Genomic DNA, 22,008 nt, shown 5'->3' with positions numbered 1-22,008 from the left:
AGTAATCCCTGAGTGTCGCTGGGTGTGACCCAGAAAAACAACAAAAAGGGGGACAAGTCCAGGAGATGCCTCAAAGAACTGAAGCACATGGTTAGCATGCAGGAACCCTGCATTCAATCACCAGAATCATCTGGGCCCCCAAGCACTCCCCAGGAGCAGCCTCCCAGCACTGAACTGGATGTGACCCAAAAAATCCGAATTACCCCTCCAACTGAAAAAACGCAGGTAAAAATTTCATAAGATCCTTGAAAAACAACATCCTCAATAGGTTAAGACCAGGAATAATCAACCTGACCAGCTTCCTGGAAGAAGTGAGTCTTCAGAAATTTAGATTCTGGTCTTCAATTTTTAGTTAGGAGAAACTTTCTTCGAAGTTTCTTGTTGTTGTTTGTTTGTGGACCACACCCAGAGGTGCTCAGGGCTTACTCTTGGCTCTATGCCCAGGGTTTACTCCTGCCAGAGCTCAGGGAGCCATACAGGATGCTGGGGATCCAACCTGAGTCAACCATAAATAAGACTTGCTTTTTCCCCCATGTACTATTTCTTTGGCCAGTCCTAAAGTTTCTTAAACAAGGTGGTGACCCTATGTGGGGGGGAGTGGGGGGTGTCACAAAAAACATTGGCAACTATAAAAGGTCTCTGACTGCTCAACCATCAAAATTTAATTCAAAACCAACCATGTAACAAATTCAAGGAGTTTCTGACAGTTCTCGCCTGTCATGCAGTTCTTTGGTGAGAGTGGGAAAGTTTAAGAAGCCCTGTTCAAAGGTACCAGGAAAATATTTTCAAAAATAGCTTGAGAGGCCATTTCCTCCTGTGAGTCCTGTTCTCCCATTCTGTTCCTTCATGATGTTTCTCTGCCTCTCCACTGGGTCAGCTAATGTGAGATGGGGGAACCAAGACTGAAAAAGGGAAATGAGAGGAAGGGGTATTTGTGGACTCTGATGGACGTGGAATCCGGGACAGTCCTTGAGTCCCCGGCTCTCTGCAAATAAACAGTCAGGCCCTCTGCTCCTTCCAGCTGAGCTAGGACTTGGGGCAAAATTACTTCTGCTTTGGACTCATTTAACCTTTAATCTGGGGATCCCCAGGCACATTACTGACATTAACTCCTCTATCCTCACAACCACCTTGGGTTGATAGGGAAAAATAAAGCAAAACACACAATCTTATGATCTACTTGAGCCCAATGTGGTTAGATGCAAATAAGATTTAGTAAAAGTCCATCTCAGAATAATGTATCTTCAGAAGGGCAAACTAAGCCACAAAGCATGGAAATACATTATTTTCATGGATATGTTCAGCCTTGGGGGGGGGTGGTCATATCCAGCTCTGTAGGAGACCTGGAGCTACTTTCAGGACCACCAGGATTATACTTGGCAATGCATGGGGGGACTTGCAATGCTGGCAATCAAACTCAGGGCTTTACACATGTTAGGCAAGTGCCCTCTCACTTAAACCACATCCCTTGCCTCATCTTTGGCTCCACCAACACATACAGTGTTTTAGTATCCAGTATTTTCCTTCCTGGAAGTTCTCATTATGATCATTTTATGAGTACAGACATTGAGGCAACTGAGTAAAAAGAAGGAGAAACCAAAAGGTCCTAATTCTCAAGGCAAAATTATTTTCCATTGAGTTCCTACAGAAAGTTAAAACATTAAATCTACTCAACTCAACACTTGTGAAATTGGTTGACAACAGCTATCAAGTTTGAGTAATTTTTTTTGTTTAATTGTTTTGTTTTATTTTGGAGACACACCTAGCTACACTCAGGGATTACTCCTGACAGGGCTCAGGAAATCAATTAGGATGCTAGGAGTTAAACCTAGGTGGGTCCACAGAGACTGGCACACATCAAAAAAGAACAAGAACAACTAGTGCTGGCATGGAAGTGAGGAGAAAGGGACTCTTAAATCATTGCTGATTGGGAATTCTGACTGGTTCAGACTTTTTAGAAAACAATATTGGCATTCCTCAAAAAACTACAAATTGAGCTTCTATATAACCCAGCAATACCACTTGTGGGAATATACCCTTGTGACCAAAAAACACATGGCAGAAAAGCCATCTGCACTTCTATATTTATTGCAGCACTGTCCACAATGGCCAGAATCTGGAAACAACCCGAGTGCCTGAGGACAGATGACTGGTTAAAGAAACTATGGTACATCTACACAATGAAATATGTAGCCACCAAGAAAAATGAAATCATGAAATTTGCTTATAAATGTATTGACATGGAGCTTATCATACTGGGTGAAATGAGTTAGAAGAACAGGGACAGACATAGAATGACTGCATTCATTTTCGGGACATAAAAAGCATAGTATGAGATTATTACCCTAAGACAGTAGAAATAAGGGACATGAGGACTGGTCCACAATTGAAAACTGGCCACAACTTCGGGAGAGAGTGCAGTTAGGTTAGAGAAGGAGCCACTATGGCAGTACTAATTGGAAATGACCACTCTGGACAAGAATGGAATGTTCAAAGTATGTAATGGGATATACATGATAACCTTTCAGTACCTGTACTGTGAACCATAATGCCCTAAGGGAAAGAGAGAGAGGGAGAGAGAAGAGAGAGACAGAGGGGGGGGGGGGAAGTGCCTGCCATAAAGGCAGACTGGGGGTAGGGGGATCAAAGAACAGAAACTAGGGACATTAGTGGTGGGAAATGTACACTGGTGAAGGAACAGGTGTTGGAACATTGTATGGTAGAAACCCAATCATGAACAACTTTGTAACTGTGTATTTCATGATGATTTAATAATATATATAATGCATATGAAAATTAGAGTTAAAAGGAAAAAAATCCTAGGTGGGCCAAGGGCAAGGCAAGTGCCTTAGCCTCTATACTATCTCTCCAACCCCAAGTTTGAGGTCTTGATACCAAAAACAGTACGTGGCTAAAGCTGGCAGCAAGAGCAATCATGATTCTAACCTCTGTAAAAGGTTTCCTAGTTTATAGGCCCTCCATGTCATTATTAGACTCTGCCCTCACCAAGGCCTCATCAAGGACACCAACAGAGTCCTCTTTTACAGATGAGGAGGCCCAAACTCAGAGACATTTAGCCACTCTTCAGTTGGCAAACGGCAGAAGCACAACTGAAAACCAGGTATCCTGAATCCCAGTTGGGTGAAGATGTAATTTGGAGGCAAAAAATGACCTTTTAACTGGGAGACCCAGAGAGAGGGCAGGGCTGGGGGGGAGGGGGTCAGGGTTGGTGGGAGAGTCTAGTTTCTGCAGCATATCAACCCTTAAATTAACAGAGAAGGAAATTATCACGAGGCTTTTTTTTTTAATTTTTTATCATTTTATTTTTTGAATCACTGTGAGAACAGTTACAAAGCTTTCAGGTCTAAGTCTCGGTCATACAATGAAACACCCGTACCTTCACCAGTGCCCATTCTCCACCCCCAACAACCACAGTATACCCCCATCCCTCACCCTCCCCCTATCTGTGGGGCAGATGATTTCCACATTACTCTCTCTCTACTTTGATCACATTCAATATTTTGACACCAGACCCACCATTATTATTTGAGATTTTACCCCAACACTCAGGTCTGCTGAAAAGGCAACAGTGGACAATTTGTTTTCTATTGCTGGTTATGACTAACATATGATGTCACGTGGCTGCAGTAGTGGCCGTGCAATTTTGAAATTCCGAAATTTTAACAATTAAATCTGGAGGGATTTCTACCAAAACTTGCTGGGTTCCGAGATTTGCTCCTGAGTCTCTGGGATCATGGCCGTTAAGCAGCTTGATCAAGAGCCAGAAAGGCCGTTCGTGGGTGATGACTTGGGGTCTTGTTGGGGTGGGGAGGACAGGACGGGCTCCACCCCCATCCCATGAGGCCCTTGCATGTCTCGTCACTGCAGGCCCAAGCCTGACTGTCCAACCATCTCTGGAGGATGGCAGTCACCGAGCCACCTAGTGGGAGCAGGCAAGGGACAGCACCCTTTCCCCCCCTGGGGTGGCCCAGCGACAGTAACCTACTGCAGGGTCCGGACACAATTCTGCCAAAAGCCACTGGGTTTCGAGATTTGTTTCTGAGTCTCTGGGATCATGGCCGTTAAGCAGCTTGATCAGGAGCCAGAGAGGCTGTTCATGGGCCATGACTTGGGGTCTCATTGGGGTGGGGAGGACAGGACAGGACAGGCTCCATCCCCATCCCGTGAGGACCAAAATGTCTCATCACTGCGGGCCCAAACCTGACTGTCCAATGGCCTCTGGAGGATGACGGCCACCGAGCCACCAGGAGGAAGCAGGCGGAGGGACAACACCCTTTCCTCCCTGGGGTGGCCCGACGACAGTAACCTACTGTGGGGTCCGGACACATTTTCTGCCAAAAGCCGCTGGGTTTCGAGATTTGTTTCTGAGTCTCTGGGATCATGGCCATTAAGCAATTCGATCAGGAACCAGAGAAGCCATGCCTCCAATTATATAGCTGAGCGGGAGGTGGTTTGTGGGTGTGCTTCCCACATACCTAACTTTTGGCCTTTTACTTTCTTGGTAAACTTTGCCCCAAGTTTTTGGGATCTGGTCAAAGGCACAGCAGCAATTTCGGGGTATCTGGAAGTCTGAAGGCGCCATCAGGTTCCTGATGCACTCGCCTCACAGGTACAGATTAACCTGCTGGCGGCACCATACCCCATCACCAGGCATTTTAAACCATGATACATTCATGCTCAGGACACCATGGGCTCCACTAACTGTGCTTCCAGATCTGAGGGTCTGCAATCTAGAAAGCAGACTAACAGAAACACATGTGACCTTGGAGGCCACCTACTCCAGTGGATCCACCAGTGACCTACAGGAGCAGTGAGAAAGGCATTTATGTCCCTTGTAAGGTTGGGGAGGTGTCATAGTGAAACTCTTAAGTGCAAGATTTAAAATAGAGACAATAAACAAGAGAAAATGAAAGAAGAAACACATACATCTAGAGAGGGGCTTGTGGAAGAAAAAATAATTTTATAAGTTCTTTTCGCTATTGTTTTGTCTGTTTGGAGGCCACACCTAGCAGCACTCAGGGCTTATTCCTGGCTCTGCACTCAGGAATCACACCTGGTGGTGCCCGGCTAGCCCTATGGGGTTCTTGGGATTGAACCAGGGCAAGCACATTATGTGCTGTACTATCTCTCTGGCCCCTTTTCTCTCCTTTTTTTTTTTTTTTTTGCTTTTTGGATCACACCTGGCGATGCACAGGGGTTACTCCTGGCTCTGCACTCAGGAGTTACTCCTGGCGGTGCTCAGGGGACCATATGGGATGCTGGGAATCGAACCCGGGTCGGCCGCGTACAAGGCAAACGCCCTACCCGCTGTGCTATCTCTCCAGCCCCTTTCTCTCCTTTTTAAATTTAAGAAGTAGTGGAATAGTTACTTTGCTCGGTAAGTAGAGTTGAGATTGTGAGATCTAGAACAGATACTTGTCCTCATCAGCACAGAGAACTATAAAGATGGGTGGGAAGCGGGGCAGGTACATGGCAGTGTCCAGAGACAAAGATGACTTTGAATAAGTGGAAGTTCAAGAGCGATTACGACCTGTCTTGACTCCTAGACTGTGTCTGAGTGTTCCACCCCCATGCTTTTAGAATGCTCATGCTCCTTATTTCAGAAACAAAAGAGAAGCAGCAAGTTGTGAAAGCTAGCCTGCAGTGGACAAAGAAGGCAGCTTGTGCCATGGTGAAGGAGAAAGTGGATAGGGACCTTGGTAAGAAGTCCCAAGTCATCCCAGTGTCCCCAGATTCTACACCAGCAGGAGAGCAAAGCTCACTAACCCAGAACCCTAATGGTTAGGGAATTTCCAGGTTGCTCTATCAAACCCGAATTCACCTGCTGAGTTTCAGACGAGTGATTATTCTCAATATAAAAATTCTGTTGAGCTCAACTAACATATAAACATTTCTTAATATTTCAATTCAGAGGCCAGCCAGGTAGAGACCTGTTTATCTCTGTTAATTGTGTTTACTCAAGTCATCCTTTGTGACCCTAATTAGAGAAACAGCAGCAGAGAGCCACTAGGAGTCTAGGGTGAATAAGAAATAAAGATTCCCTATTCTCGAGTTTTTGGGTCTTTGTAAAAGTCCTTGGAGATGAGTTGCTGGTAGGAGCCTGAGAGTGGTGAATTTTGACTTTCTGAAGCTGCTAATTCTTGATCGCCTTGGTTTTGAATTGAAACAATGACAAAGAGTGGCGTGGGTGGTGTGAGAAATTAAGGATTTTTATAATGAGCATTATAATTATTACTGGTGCCAATATTTGCTCATCTCCCACATATACAATATCCCCTTCTCTGTTCTAGTCACGTATTAACACATTTAATACAGCTACATGGTTAACCCCTAAAAACAAGGCACTGGTTCCCAAATTTATTTCACCTCCTGCCTCCTTTTTTAGGAAAAAGAATCATTCAAGCAGTACCTCTGGAAATACCTTAAGCAAACAAAGAGAAAGCACCTCCAATTGTACCCAAAGCTACCTGCCATCTTTTTAATGTTCCAGCTTGCCCCAGGCTTTAAGAAACAATTTAGCTAGATGAAGAGCTGACCCGAGGTGTATTCCTTCGCCCCAAATCCGATAACATCTTCACTTCTGGAGTAACTTTATTCATCCTACTTGATTTCGCTTTTACTAATAACCCCTGACCCCTTTCTACTGCCTCGGGAATGACAGCAGTCTTGAAAATTCCTGACTTAAGGGGTGTGACAAACTGGAACTCATTGAGATTCTTACCTATTAATCGTGATTTAATTAAAAACAAAGTAAAGGCCCTCCCGTTGATCATCGATTTGCTCGAGCGGGCCCAGTAACGTCTCCATTGGAGACTTTGTTGTTACTGTGTCTGGCATATCCAATACTCTCGGTAGCTTGCCAGGCTCTCCGAGAGGGGCAGAGGAATCGAACTCGGGGTCGGCCATGTTGGCTGCGTGCAAGGCAAATGCCCTACCGCTGTGACCCGAGTTCGATACCTCCGCCCCTCTCGGAGAGCCCGGCAAGCTACCAAGAGTATCTCGCCCGCATGGCAGAGCCTGGCAAGCGCCGGGTGAGGTACTCGATATGCCAAACACAGTAACAACAAAGTCTCCAATGGAGACGTTACTGGGCCCCCTCGAGCAAATCGATGATCAACGGGAGGGCCTTTACTTTACTTATACTAATTAAAAACAAAATGCTTTGCGCAAGATGAGTCATTGAGACCCAAGAGATAATGCAGGGATAAGACCCTCCATTGCCTTGCACGGGGCAGGCCCAGGTTCCATCCCTGGCACGACGAAAGGTTTCCAAAGCATCACCAGAGTGAGCCCTGAGCACCATCGGGGACCCCAAAATCGCACCCCCCCCAAAAAAAAGATACGTGTCATTGAATAACAGGAACAAATAGTACGCAAACGAGAAAAAGGGGGTGCACTGAATGACTGGGGCGGGCCAGCTGCTGCGATCCAAATAAGGCAAGAACGCAGCGCGCTGACAGCGGGCAGATCGGGTCGCAAGCTTCCCAAAGCCCGGCACGGGTGCGCTGGACCGCCAGCAGGCGGACGTGCGGGACCGTTTCTCCGAGGAGCAAGAACAGCTTCGGGCTCCGGAGGTCCGAGGACGTCCTGCGGGAAACCGGGGCCTTGTCCCAGGGTCCCTCCTCTGGAGGAGCGGACCAGGCGGGGGATCCCTGGGTAGCAGCGGAGACGCTCGACGCAGATGCCCCGCACAGGGCGCTGTACGTGCGCCCTCAGCATGACGTAGGCGGTGCACCCGGGCGGCGTGCGGGCGGAAGTGTGCGCGTGTGTGGGCGGAAGTGTCCGGGTGTGTGGGCGGAAGTGCGCGCGTGAGGCCGGCCGCCCGGCGAGGTTCCCCGCGGCAGGGCGCCGCCTGCGCCCCCGCCCGCGGGCTGGCGCGGAAGTGACGACAGCAGCCGCGGAGGTCACTTCCTGCTCGGGTGGATGAGGAGGAGCCGGCGACGCCGCGGAGGAGACGGGACCGACGAGCGACCGCGCCGGGGAGAGGTGAGCGCCCTCGGCCTGGCCGCCGCCGCCGCCGGGGCTGCCCGGTGCGACCCCGGCGTCTCGGCGGAGTCGGCGTCCCGGGGGCTCGGGGCCGCCCGCGGGCTCCGCACCCTGCCGGCAGGGCCTGCGCGGGGGGCGGGGAGGGAGGCGAGCCGGCTGTGCGGGGCGCCGGGGGGGACCCGGGCGGCGTGGGTGCGGCGGCTCCGCGGAGCCCCGAGCGGGGCGGCTGACAGGCGGCTGCGGCGGGCCGGGACCGGCGTGGCTGCCGGGGAGCCGCGGGAATGGTCGTCATCCGAGCGCGGGCGAGCGAGTGAGCGAGCGAGCGCCGGGCCGGGGCGGAGAAGCCGCGTGTGGAGGATGGACGGTCCTCGGCGCGCGCGCCCGGCCGCCGGCAGGGACCCTCCCGGGCGGGCGGTGCGTGTGCCGCGGGGCTGGGACCCCGGCGCGAGCCCGTGAAGGGCACTGCGGGCCCGGGACAGCCCGGCCGTCGGATGCGCCGGAGAAGCGAGGGGGCCGGGGGGAAGCTTCCTGCGGTGGGGGTGGGAAATGAGTGCTTTTCCTCCCTCATTGTCACCGAGATGGGAGCGGGCGCCGGAGGAAGCTGCCACTCGGCTCCGGGGTTTGTTATTATGTACGGCGGTGTGTGTTGTGTTTGTGTGTGTGTGAGAACCCTCTCTGTCTGTTTTCCTCCTCCTGGGGTACCGAGCTCCTCCTCCTCCTCGGTCTCTGCTCTCTTTGTAGACCGAAACTCGCCCGCTGAAGTTCAAAGGAGCCAGAGGGATCTTGGGGTGGGAGAGATTTCCAAGATTAAGGATTTTTTTTTTACTCCCCCCACCCCCACCGTGGAGACCTGCATTCCCTCCAGGCTCCTGCTAATGTGGGTGCTTAGAGCCTAGCGGCCTCCCTGGGGGAGGGGGGGGGGGGTGCTCTGCCCCCTCCCGCCTGCGTCTCCTCTGCCAGTTTCTTCCATCCCTCCACTTCCCTTCCCTCCCTTTTCCCGAAGGATCCACTGACAAGGCTGCTTGCTGCTGGGAACAGTACGTTTGTGGAAGGATTGTGAATCTGGAGGGGATGAATCAGACCCCAGCAAGCATCCCTCCACCGCCTGAGCTGAAGATTCTCAGAATGCCCCCTCCCCCCTCGACCTTTTCTTCCTGAGAAAGGGATAAACAGAAAAGGTTTTCTGCGGCAGAATTGTGGCTCTTGCTAGAGTGACAGCCCCAGTGTGTGTGTACTTCCTATCTGTATCCCAGGTATTCAGTGGGGAATGCTTTTCCTTCTCCCATCTCACAGTCCCGTGAAAGGAAACAAGATTAGATGTTCATCCTTGAATGGCAATCAGATTTTTTTTCTTTATTCCCCATTCTTTCCAAAACTGGGAGAACACGGGCTTGTATATCTTGGCCGCGGGGCTTGTCTAGTAATGGAAGACAAACTGGCGGACTTGTTTTGGCTGCATTTTTAGAACCTGTCTCACTGTCCCCTTCCCTTTTCTTATTTGAAGGGCTGGTCAGGAGGAAGAAGGCAAATATTAAAGACAGTGTTTACACTTTGTGGCTTAAAGTCAGGTGAAAGATAATTGCAGCCTTTGAGGCAGATGACCTGAGGACCATCATTTGATGACTTGGGGATTAGCAGTTTGGAGGTGACATGTGTGAAAGACAGAGAGTTACATAAGGAGGCTAAGATGCAAAAAGGAAGTTTGGGAGAAGGCGAGAAGGGAGAAGGAGGAGAACAAACAAATCACACCTTAATGTCATTAATGTGACTTGTCTCTCTCACAGGAGGGTGAAAATGAAAGCAGGCTGTAGCATCGTGGAAAAGCCAGAAGGAGGTGGAGGTGAGCCCCAGTTGATCCTCTCTGGTGTGCCTGGGTTTCCCCTCCGCAGGGCCTTTCTCCCCACCTGGACTCTGTTCACAAATGCCAGGCCACACCTGACACCTCTTGACCGGGTGGATACTGGTCTCACAGTTGAGGGCTCATTTCCTGTGTATATTTAACCTGTTAACCACACCCTCATCCATGGCGTCAGCTTTCCTGCTAGAGACACAACATCAGCCTTGGGCGTCACAGCTTTCCATCTGAGTTTTCCTCAATCATTGGCCCCACTTTCCTATTCATTCCCTTGGGAACTTTTGTGCACCCTCAAAAGTAGGTGTGTGATTTCCAAAACCAGAATAAGGGTAAAAGTGAAGGACAGCCAGGTAGTGCTCTCTGACTCTCACATTTAACAATCACCGCAAAGATCAGTGCCTTGCCGGTGCGTTTCTCTCACCTGTTGTGGTTAGACCCAAAGGACTGAAAGGGTGTTGTTGGCATGTTTGCACAGCATTCGAGAGATCCCGAGCCCGGGAATGTGAGGGGTATGTGTCTCAACTCTCACTGTCTTGCTCTTTCCTTCTCTGCATTGAAGGGTATCAGTTCCCGGACTGGGCCTATAAAACAGAGTCGTCCCCGGGCTCCCGGCAGATCCAGCTGTGGCACTTCATCCTGGAGCTGCTGCAGAAGGAAGAGTTCCGCCATGTCATCGCCTGGCAGCAGGGAGAGTACGGGGAGTTCGTCATCAAGGACCCAGACGAGGTGGCGCGCCTTTGGGGCCGCAGGAAGTGCAAACCACAGATGAATTATGACAAGCTGAGCCGGGCCCTCAGGTGAGGGAAAGGATTCCCATATCCGCGGTGTTAACAGCTTAGAAGGAGACTAAGCGGTTTGATGAATGTCAGGGTTTTTTTTTTTTTTTTAAGGTATCAGGTGATCAGAGACTATACTAGCTTCGTGAATAATGTGTAGCTTGAAAGTGGGTGGAGAAGAGCTGTTTAATCCGAGTAGCACAGGCCCCGGAGGAGAAAAGGCATATCTTTGGTTATATGTAGGAGGGAATTCCAACGAGGCTGGCACTGGATCCTGACAGACAGCCGATTCTGCTCCGTGGTGGGCGGGAGTGTATGGTGAAACACAGATCGGAGCTCATTCTCTAATCCAGAGGATTAGTTGAGACTTCCCTGTTGGAAATAATATTAGACTTGCTCCCCTTTCGGCACTCCTGGAAGAAACTAGAAAGAGTGAGGCGAACACAGGAGGTTGGTGTGCTGTGTAGAACCAATCAAGTCTGCAGGCTTGGTGGTCAGTCCATATATGGCTCCAAAATGTCCAAACCTGGTCACGTGAAATCTCTGCAGGTTATCTTTCCCCCCGTCAATCACTTCATTTCATAGTCCCTTAGCCCCTCAAGGGGCCAAAAAGCAGTTTCTAGGCTGTGCTGCTGGCTAGATTTAAGGGCTGCAAGTTCCAGGTCAGTGGAAGTGCCCCTTCTTTCTTGGATTCATGGTGGCCCAGAAGAGAAAAACCATGAAGTCGCTTTGCTGGGGCCTCTCATGGTCCCCCTGAGCATGACACAGGCCAAGCTAGCTTCTCTCTTCCAAGTCAGCATGTAGCCTGGTTTGACGGAGACACCTCTCCAATCCTTGCTCTATGCTTTAGACCTAGGCTTTCACACTGACCAGGTCCAGTCTTTCCAGAAACCTGTCTGCCCCCACTTCAGCAAAGCCAAGAAATGCCATCTAATCTTTCCACCAGACTTTGTGGAACAGGGAGGAAACGAGTGGAAAAGAATTGAAAACGTAGAGTCACAGAGAAGTGGTGCTAGCTAGGATAGGTGCTAAGGAGCAAAAGATGAGACTGTGAGCCAAGGACTAAAATGTGGTTGGAAGGTATCATGGGAAAAGTCAGCCCCCCCCCCCCCCCCCCCAGCCCTAACCCTAACTTAACCTCGGGCAAGGTTGCTGAAGAAGGATAGTGGGGACTTAAGAGTTAATTGTGTTTACCTGAGTAGGCACTTCCACACCCCTGCATAGAGGGAGGGTGCCTTCTGTTTATTGTCTAAAGAAGATAAATTTTAGGAGTTGGGGGTACACTGGCTGATTTTCCCCTCTCCCCAAAAGGGATGGTAGGCCAAGTAAGTTGGGGATCTTCTGACTACAAGCAAGAAGTGTTGCATTTACTGGTTACCTAAGTTAGTCAAAGCCTGGCCATATCTAGAAAGTAATTTGACCTACATTCCTATTTTTATAGATACTATTACAACAAGAGGATCCTTCATAAAACAAAAGGAAAAAGATTCACTTACAAGTTTAATTTCAACAAGCTGGTGATGCCCAACTACCCATTCATAAACATTCGGTCAAGTGGTAAGATGCAACCTTTACTCAGTGGACAGTCTTTTGAGTGAAAAAGAATGGTTGGACCGGGAAAGTAGCTGGAAGGGCTGCTGGAGCTCCTGCTCTGCAGGCTGGTGTATCTGGGTTTGCTCTCCAGCACTGACCCCACCCAGCACCGGCGGGCACTCTTAAGGTGGGGATCAGCCCCTCGGTATTGCCTGGTATGGCCTCCAAAATAAATTTTAAACCCCAAGTCAAAACTTAGTGTGTGCAGGGGTTGTACCAACATTCAAGTACCGGTGGTTCCTTGGATTGCCTTACTATTCTGGAAGGTTTTCCAAGTTTTGCAGTGTAGGGTATGATAGGCACTGTGCCAACCATTGTGAGGTTTGTTCCATCTGTGTATGTTTGGTTCCCTTTTTGCTTGCAGTCTTACTGTCTTCTGTAGGAACGATGTTCCTTGTGTTTAGATTGAACTTTTAAATTCAAGACCTAAGAGTTTCAGTGCCCTGCCCAGTGTCTTTCACAGAAGCAAACCTTTTCTACAAACACTTCCGATTTTCTATGAAACTACAAGCTCTCTCTTATCAAGTGAATGTCATCGAAACCACAGCATCCTCATCACAAAAAGGGAGGTTTATATGTTGCAGTGAAAAAGCAGCGTCTTTGATCTGCACCAGCAGCTGAGAGCCAGACTCAGCCCAGGGTGACTTGGCCCTTCTATCCCCCAGTGCCCCCATTCTTCCCGCCCCACCCTGGGTAACAGCTTCCTATTTTCCTGGATGTTTTAGATCTTTCTGGAGGTTCTCTTTATCCAGAAAGCAAAGTCGGCCTCTGACAGGTTCTTTTATTTACTTTTTTTAATACTGGTTTTGTGTTCTTCTAAGGGTTCATACCCCTGGCCTCAGATAATAGATCGTATTTAAATAGTTACTGATCAGTTCATTAGTACAGTGTCTCTATAGTTTTGTGTGTTAAGGCGAAGAAGAGATTTGTGACTCTGTCCTGTTGCAACTTCAGGAAATGTTGGAAGAAACCTGAAAAATTAGAGCGGGGGTGTGGCTGAGAGAATGTAGCCTTGCTGAGATCCACTGCAGATGTGTAATTACTACACAACAAGTCAGGGCAGTTTGGTTTGCGCTATCATTACAGTTCCATCGCTGCTCCTGGAGACACTCCCTCCTGTCCCTGGGGCATGCATTTAAAAAAAAAAATGAAGTGGTATTGGAATGTGTCTCTCTAATTACAACCTGTTTTCTTTCCTTGTGCCTGAGGGAGAGGCGTTAGGAAATCAAACCTGTTCTAGCCCCTGGAATCTCATTTCCTCTAGTTTTCACTCTTGCCCCTCCCTGTATGCCTAGAGGAATTGGGACTCAGATTTTTAAAGCAGTTTTTGAAGAATGTTGATTTTCTGTACCTCCGCCTCCATCCCAAAGGCTTTATTGGTCTTGTCCTCTGTCCTGGACGACCCATTTTATCTATGAAAACCTCAGGAATTCAGCCACTTAGCCTGGAGTGGAGCTCCACATACCCCTTGGGGGTGGGGTGGGGCTGGTAAATAAGTTCTTGGTGGTGAAGGAAATCTGGGCCTTCTGAAAATTGTGGTCTGGAAACTTAACTATGGTGGCCTAGCTTGCCTCCTTCTGCCTGAAGGCAATTTAACCAACCTTGATCCTTAACTAAGCTCCAGATCCTAATCAGAAAGTCACTGGGAAAGCAAAACAGTACCCACAAAATAACACTGCTGTTTACATCCTGGATGCTGCTAAATCCAAAGAACCAAGTCATTAGTTCTTAGAGAACTTTTACCCAGAGATCAAATGTTCCAGGTTATCTTTTATGATGACAAAGGAATGTAAGTTTATTGAGCCATGTTGTATTATCTGTTTAATTGGGGACGTTTGCTTAGTGTTGTGAATAATCTCACTATTTGCCTGGTAAAGTTTCAAGATTCACATTTTAAAGAATCTAAGATTAAGGATGATGGCAAAATCAAAGATTGGTTAAAATAAATTGAATACAGTTATTTGTTGAGTAAGATTTTCAGCAAATAATTTCTAAGATACTGAGTTATTTTGGTCCTTATTAATAGATCCATGCAATCCTCCCTAGCATTAGAATTCATTTCAATAAATTACATTAAGCCTTGAAAAACCACCACCCTCCCCCCCAAAAAAAAATTATGGGGGGAGGGAGGGTGTTCTATCCTTTAAGGAACTTCACAGTTTCTCAGGAGAGCTAAAATGCTCAAGATTGTTGAAGTTGAAAACCTACTGGTGTATGATAAATCCCTTAATTAGGGCCCCACTGACTAAAAGTCTGTGGGCCAGGGAGATCCTTGTCTGAGATGGTGGTTGATAGTTGGGCTAGTTTAATCTGTTTTTTTTTTTTTTGAACACATGTGCTTCTATAGCAGCCAAATGCAGAGGTTTATAAAGAGAAAGTAAAGTGAATGAACGCTATCTCTTCCCCTCACAACTGTGCTTATTTTTACCAGTTTAGGGCGGAATACTTCCATACTGTTTAACAGTATCATCTTTCTTCATTGAAACATCCAATAAGATATGTTATTAAATGCATCTTAGTGTTGATTTGCATAAAAAATATTGAAAAGAGTGACTGGAGATGTAGTATGACTGACCTGGGTTCGATCCCTAACATCCCTGAGCTCTCCAGGAGTGATTCCTGAGTGCAGAGCCAGGAGTAACCTCTGAGCACCGCTAGATGTGGCCCAGAACAGAAAATATATGTGTATATATAATGTATATAGGAATTGTACAGAACACACTGACCAAAGGGTCACCCGGTGGACTAGGCAGTTCCAGGGTAGACCAGAGGCCACTCTGCCTCCCCACCCCCACCAGGGTTTTGTGAGTCTACCTTTTGGGAAACTTGAAACCTGCAGAAAATAGAGTGAACTCTCACATATCCTATCTAGCTAAATATTAACATTGTTGCACATTTACTTATCTCTTTCTATTTATAAATCATTTGTGATCTTTTTTAATCATTTGAGATTAAGTTACAGACATCATGACATTCACCCCTGTAAGCGTCAGCATGTGGCTCCGAGTACAAGGGCCTTTTCCATGACCACCCATGACACTACCACACCCAGGAAGTGTCACCTGGTGCTCAGGCTGTTAGCCAAGATCTAACTACTTTAGTTTTTATCTTAATGAGGCAACTGTTCCGCCTGTCACACAACTCAACAGTTGGTAGGAGTTGAAAATAGGACTTGAACCTAGGAAAAGGCCTTATTCCACTTTGCCAGAGGGGGGCGGTCAAAGACCCATTGGTTTTGACTACATCAAAAACAGGTTCCAGAAGTAAGATTCAAACACAGGTTTTCAAGTCTTTCTACCAGTGCATGTTGATGCTATGATGATGGTAAAAGCAGTGTTATTCAAAGTTGTTTTTTCAAATTAGTGAATTAATTTTTTTCCTAACAAACCACGGGTTTGCTCTCTCAATAGGGAAACTAAAGTAGTGCTACTACAGTTAATCAGTGACTAAGGGCACAGAATGCTGCCTCACCAGCATTACGTCTAGGTTTTACCTGCCTTCACTCCCTAGAAAGTCTAACATTTGGGAAATGTTTTTTTATGCTTTTATTTTCTGCAGATTTACAACATGCTACCTTAGTAAGGTCTTCTACTCCAGTTTTTTAAAAAAAACTCATTGTTTATTTTTTAATTAACAGCTCTTAGCACATAAAAGTGGTTTGTTTGCTTCGCTTTTGAATAAATGTATTCTAAGTTCAAAATTCAGGACCCAAAACAATCAGTAATAGGCTGATAGATTTTTGACCCAATACCCTCAACTTCCCTCAGATTTTATTTTTAAAGGAAGTCCTCTCTCTCTCTCTCTCTCTCTCTCTCTCTCTCACACACACACACACACACACACACACACACTCTCTCTCACACAAAAGAGAGTCATCCACGGGGGAAAATAGGCTTTTCCTAATTGTTTGATTAAGTGACTTTAGGAAAAGGAAGTAGTCCATCGAGCAGTTGGCCATGGACACCCGTTTGGGCATGTGACTCAGGAGTGATGGCACTCAGTCATCTGTGCCTAGGATCCAAGACTCTCCAGGTCCCCTGGGGCTTGTATGAGAGCAGGAGTATGTGGCTGCTGGTGGGGACAGATCTTTTTCCACCGGTTTTTGGTTCAGGGAGCCACCTCCAATGATGCTCGGGAGAGTGGAGGCACTAGGCCTGGGATACACAGGCAAAGCTCATGCTTTCCACCTCTGAGCTATCTCCCTGCCTCCCCCTCTCCCCCCCCACCCCCCCACCCCCCGCCACACACACACCTTGTGAAAATAGTTCTTAAGTATGCCAAGCCCTGTGTGCCTTTTGTCACATTTTTGTAGATCACCCTTCTTTCACTTACTTGACTTTTTCCTCTTTATCTCTGTTTGGGGAGTATAAGGAGCCTGCCTGGCTTCTAGAAGCCACTGCTACCTCCCAGAAACCCTAGGGCCCCTGAGGCCTCCCATGGTGTGTCTTTGCTATACTGTAGCAGAAGGACCTTTGGGGAAAGTTGAGAGTTGGGAGTCTCTGGTGTTGATAGTTTAGTGAGCCCTAGTGCATGTTTTCAGGTCTTAGCAAGTGATCTGGGAGAGGGCCTTGAATTTCCTCCCAGTCTTCTCAGGTCCTTGAAAAACATTGAAAGCAGAATGGAAATATTCACCATTATAGTAAGTGTTAGATGCTGGGCCTAGGACTCCCTGGGAGAGTATTTGCCTTTCCCTTGCTTATAGAAGGTCTGGGCTTAGTCCCCAGCACCACCAAAAAGATAAATAAAAAGTTAGCAGGACTAGAGATTGGGAGAGATCAAGTTGAGTCTCTTTGAAGTAGTGATTATATAGCAGCATTGATCAAAAACCTAAGAACATTCCTTTTTAAAATATATTTTTTTTAATTAAAGAACCATGATTTAAAAGTTACTAATAGTTAATACAGTAATTCAACACCAGTGTTTCCAGATTCCCTCCCCATCCCAACCCCCACTCCACTCTTGCTTGTCAACTCCACAGACACATTACAAAGTTTCAGTGGTTGTAGTTTAGATCTCATGTTTTCAGTTCTGATGAATCTGGTTTTTGGGTATATGGCTTTACCCCTCCCTTGTATCACTGGTATAACTGAAGCCCTGATTTCCTGTTAACCCATTACTTCTTGTTCTCTTCTTTCCTCCTTGAGTTCTTCTGTCTCTGTCTCCTCTCTATAAACACTGGGATCGAGGAAGATCTAAGCATCCCTTTTTTTCTACAATACATTTCCTCATCCAGTAGTCTGTATTCCACAGATAAGTGAGATCATCCTGTGTTTATCTTTCTTCTTCTGACTTCCTTCACTCAACATACCATCTTCCAGTTCCAACCTTGTTGCAGCAAATTGCATAACTTCATTTCTTAGAGCTGAGTAGTATCCCATTGTGCATATATACCATATCATTATAATCCGTTCATCTCTTTGGACACCTAGGTTGATTCCATAGCTTCTGTACTGAGTGCAGCAATGAATAATGGTGTTCATATGTCCTTTTGAGAGAGTGTTTTTATGTTCTGGGGATAGATGCCAGAAGTGGGATTGCTGGGTCATATGGCAATTCAATTTTAAGCTCACTGAGAACTCTCCATTCGCCACAGGGGTTGTACCTGACAACATTCCCACCAGCAGTGGATAAGAATTCCTTTTTCACAACATCCCCGCCAACACAGATTGTTCCTACTGTTTTTGGTATATGCCATTCTCACTAGTGTGAGTTAGTATCTCATCATTGCTAAGAACATTCCTTGACCAATATCCCCTCCTCCACCTTGTTTCCACTGTTGCAATGTCTAGAGGTTCACATACCACAAATAGGGACCGTAGACCTCACACATACAATGGGGGGGCGCTATCACATCCCTGAGCCCCCCACATGGGCTTTGTTCAAGTGTTTTTGTTCTTAAAATACAGTTGTATGGGACCAGCGAGACAGTACAGGTATTAAGCTTTTGCCTGGCAGGCTGCCAACCCTGGTTCAGTCCCCAGACCACATATCTCCCACCCCACGCACCATTATTCACAAAGTTATCAGGAGTAGCCCGCCCCCCTCCCCCCACCCACTCCCCCCCTCCCCGTCACTGGAAGTGACGCAGACACCTTCTCCCAACAAATATGATCTTACTCATTTCCAAATGTGTGAGGGTGACGTCTCCAGGGCATTTGGATGCAGTGCTTCCCAGGGTAGCACTTCCTGTTTCAGGTTTGGTTTGGTTTGCTTGCATTATAGATAATGGCCAGAATTACCAAAGTAAGGAGACTCGATAGTACAGTGGGTAGGGCACTTGCCTTGTTCATGGCCAACCCAATTTTGATCACCAGCATCCCAGCTCAGGGGTCCCCCAGTACTGCCAAGAGTGATCCCTGAGCTCAGAGCCAAGAGTAAGCCCTGAGTACAATTAGGTTGTCACACCAATACCAAAAAACAATGACAGACTGCAAAATTGAGAATTGAAACAAGTGGTGTCAAGGTATATTCATAGTAGAGTTCTAGAGGCAGAAGTTTTTGTTTATGGAACTAATATTTATTGAGCATGTACTAATCATTTGCTTGTCCAAACTGCCTGAAATGTGTTGTGATCTTTGGTCCCTGCTCTCCTAAGATTTTTGTCAGCATATTGATCAGCACATCGTGATTGTTTCAGTAGTGGTCCTCCAGAGGCTGGAGAAAACAGCTGGGATATACAGGAAGTTGAGGGAATCCGTCCAGTCAGAATGTTGCTTTTCCTGCTCTAATCTCTGCTTTGCCTAAAAGGGCTCTGATAAATAAGTGGTCTCACGTGGCCTTTTGTCCTTCTCCCAGGTGTGGTTCCCCAGAGTGCACCACCAGTGCCCACGGCTTCTTCCCGCTTCCATTTCCCGCCTCTGGATACCCACTCCCCCACCGGGGATGTGCAGCTGGGCCATTTCTCTGCCGGCCCCTTGAGCACTTCTGGCCAGGAGCCAGCGAACGGCAGTGAGAGAAAGGGAGAGCTGCCCGAGCTGGAGGACACCTCAGCCGCTGACTGGCGCCAGAACGTGGAGCTCATGTCCTCCCGGAGTGCTGTCGCCGGAGGAGGGATCGGCCCCCAGAAGCGCAAGCCTGACATCATGCTTCCCCTGTTCAGTCGGCCCGGCATGTACCCTGACCCCCACAGTCCCTTTGCCGTGTCTCCAGTCCCTGGCCGAGGAGGGGTCCTCAACGTCCCGCTCTCACCAGCTCTCTCCCTGACGCCCATCTTCTCCTATAGCCCGTCCCCAGGCCTCAGCCCCTTCACCAGTAGCAGTTGCTTCTCCTTCAACCCGGAGGAAATGAAACACTACCTGCATTCTCAAGCCTGCTCCGTGTTCAACTACCACCTGAGTCCCCGGACCTTTCCCCGCTACCCGGGACTCATGGTCCCCCCGCTGCAGTGCCAAATGCACCCTGAGGAGTCAGCCCAGTTCTCCATCAAGCTGCAGCCTCCGCCCGTGGGGCGGAAGCACCGTGAGAGGGTGGAGAGCAGCGAGGAGGCCGCCCCCGCCGTCACCACCCCGCCTGTGGCTCCTGTGCCCCCGAGAATCAAGGTGGAGCCAGCGCCCGAGAAGGAAGCCGAGAGCCCCCGGCAGTGTGCCAGCAAGAAGGAGGACTGCCTCCAGGATGAAAGCGCCGCGGGCGCCGAGCCCCACAGGACCAGGGAGGAGGGGAAAGGCGCTGTATTTGCCCGCCCGGCCGTACCTCCTGTCTGGCCGGCCGTGCCCCTGAGCAGCCCCAGTGAAGAACCCTTGGAAGTGGCAGAAGACAGTGAGGACAGGCCTGGCAGAGAGGCCAGTGCCCCCGAGAAGAAGGAGGATGCCCTGATGCCCCCAAAGCTGCGCCTAAAGCGGCGCTGGAATGACGACCCCGAAGCCCGGGAGCTGAGCAAGAACGGCGGCAAGTTCCCCTGGAGCAGCCCAGGGGCCCGGGGCCTGGCCACAGCAGCGGCAGATGCCTGAGAGTCATAGGGTTTGGCGCTGTCCATACTAGAACCCAACGCATCCGTGTATTTATGTAGCGAGATCGGGTGGGTGGGGGGCGGGGGAGGGAGTTAGGTTGGTTTGATCATTCTAGAGGCATAGACTTATATTTTTATGTTCAGGGAGGGGATGGGGCATCTTCTGTTGTAAATTAGGTGGGACATGAACACACTTAACTTTCCTGGTGAGCAGGCTACGGCCAGGGGGTGAGTGGAGAGGAGACGGAGCCTCCGTTCCCAGTGGAAGCTCCCCCTTCTGACAAACTCCCAGGGGGCCAGGCTCATCGGCCCGCCATTGTTCAGGTTCCAGGTTTCTTTCTATTGTATTTATATAAGGAAAGCCATCGATGAATTTCTCTTGCTCTGATGAATTTCTCTGGCTCCGACAGAGACCTCACCTCAAAAGGGGAAAGGGCGTGCTCGGGCTGAGCGGCGAGAGGCCATGAAGACTGAGCCTGCAGTGTTTCATGATACTAATCATCTCAGACTGGCTGGGTGTGGGGGCAATTTAGATGTTGTTCCTTTTTCTCTTTTTCTCCTCCTTGTTTTACTTTATTGTTGTTTGGCTCCCCACGCCCCTTTCCTTTTTGAAAACCCCTGGTTTCAGGAGATGTGGCACACTGCCAGGGAGGGTGCACAGAGCTGATGTCGGGACTGCCTGCGGCTGAGACCAGGAAGCCCCACTGAGAATTTCTGGGACTTTTCACCGATTAAGAAGCCATGAGGAGTTCTAAACTCTTATTCAGGGAAGAGAGAAAAGGGCAGAAGGAAGTAACCCAATGCCTTTAAGAACAAAAAAAAAAATGATGTTCACTTTTCCTTTCCATTGTGTGTTTGGGGAGCCAAACCAAAGCGGGACTGTGATCACGTCGTCTGAAGAGGGAGCCAGGAATCCGTCTCTGCACTGTCTGGTCTGTCCGCTGTTCTGAAGTCAAGCCTTAACGATGAACACACTTTAACAAGATACGGGTCCGACACCAGCCACCTGGAAAAGGGGTGTGGGCCATTTTCCCACACTCCAGGATTGTTGAAACATGGGTCCATTGGAAGGTGGCGCTTTAGCCATCCCCTCTCACTGTTACTGGGGTGGGTAGCAGAAAGGCAGAGCTGTGGAAGTGACGAGCAGGTGATAGCTGGGGGCAAGGAAGGTAGCTGGGGATTCAGATGGATGTTCATTTCGACTGAAGAGAGAGGTGGGCTGGAGGCAGTCTGGTAGGAGAGAGTCAAAAGTGTTGTGTCGAGGGGTTACCAGCTTCACTATGCCCATTTGCCGTGTTCATGCTCCACCCCGTCCTCATGCTCCACCAACTGTCCTCCAATAGACTGCAGTTTACAGACAGTGAGTTATTTCCTTGTGGGAAATGCCCTTCTGTCAACCTCGGAACAGCAGGGAAGTGTTGGTCTTACATGAAGCAAGTGGCCTGAGTAGGGCAAAAAGAAGCTGCAGCTGTGTGTGTGTGTGAGAGAGAGAGAGAGTGTGTGTGTGTGTGTGCGCGCGCGCGCGTATATGTGCGTGTATGCATGCGCCTGTCCATGTCTGTGTGCATGTATGTATGTGTGTGTGTGTGTGTGTGTGTGTGTAGCTAGTAGTGCTTGGAAGTACCTAACAAGGCACCGAAAGAAGCCGGCATCATGGAGGTCTGGTTCAGATCAGCCTGGCATCAGGGAGAAGAGAAATTCGTATCTGTGGGGCAAGGAGCCAGGCACAGGTATACTGTGTCGGAGAAATTCCTATCCACCGAAGCTGAATGGACTCTGTATCCTTAGAAGTCTGACTGCGGGGTTGTCTTTTTTTCCCCATGGAGGGAGAG

At 48.6% G+C, this 22,008-nt stretch overlaps 1 protein-coding gene across 1 annotated transcript; it reads left to right on the top strand.

The window, feature by feature from the left end:
- Nucleotides 1-7,902: 7,902 nt before the first annotated feature.
- Nucleotides 7,903-21,522, top strand: LOC130031431 (ETS translocation variant 3). The gene is made up of 5 exons (XM_056122779.1): nucleotides 7,903-8,007; nucleotides 9,792-9,847; nucleotides 10,422-10,659; nucleotides 12,080-12,195; nucleotides 19,027-21,522. The coding sequence occupies exons 2-5, from the start codon at nucleotides 9,802-9,804 to the stop codon at nucleotides 20,175-20,177; spliced, it is 1,551 nt and encodes a 516-aa protein (XP_055978754.1). The 5' UTR covers nucleotides 7,903-8,007; nucleotides 9,792-9,801; the 3' UTR covers nucleotides 20,178-21,522.
- Nucleotides 21,523-22,008: the final 486 nt, after the last annotated feature.

Source organism: Sorex fumeus, unplaced genomic scaffold (genome assembly GCF_029834395.1).
Source record: "Sorex fumeus unplaced genomic scaffold, SorFum_2.1 ptg000047l, whole genome shotgun sequence".
Classification (NCBI taxonomy): domain Eukaryota; kingdom Metazoa; phylum Chordata; class Mammalia; order Eulipotyphla; family Soricidae; genus Sorex; species Sorex fumeus.
This window is presented reverse-complemented; position numbering and strand designations above follow the sequence as displayed.

What these genes read in the sequence shown, in the direction of transcription:
- LOC130031431 (XM_056122779.1), top strand. Translation starts at nt 9,802, where the DNA reads ATGAAAGCAGGCTGTAGCATCGTGGAAAAGCCAGAAGGAGGTGGAG. An exon ending in AAAGCCAGAAGGAGGTGGAG is followed by an intron (nt 9,848 to 10,421) that starts GTGAGCCCCAGT and finishes TCTGCATTGAAG; the next exon opens with GGTATCAGTTCCCGGACTGG. An exon ending in AAGCTGAGCCGGGCCCTCAG is followed by an intron (nt 10,660 to 12,079) that starts GTGAGGGAAAGG and finishes CTATTTTTATAG; the next exon opens with ATACTATTACAACAAGAGGA.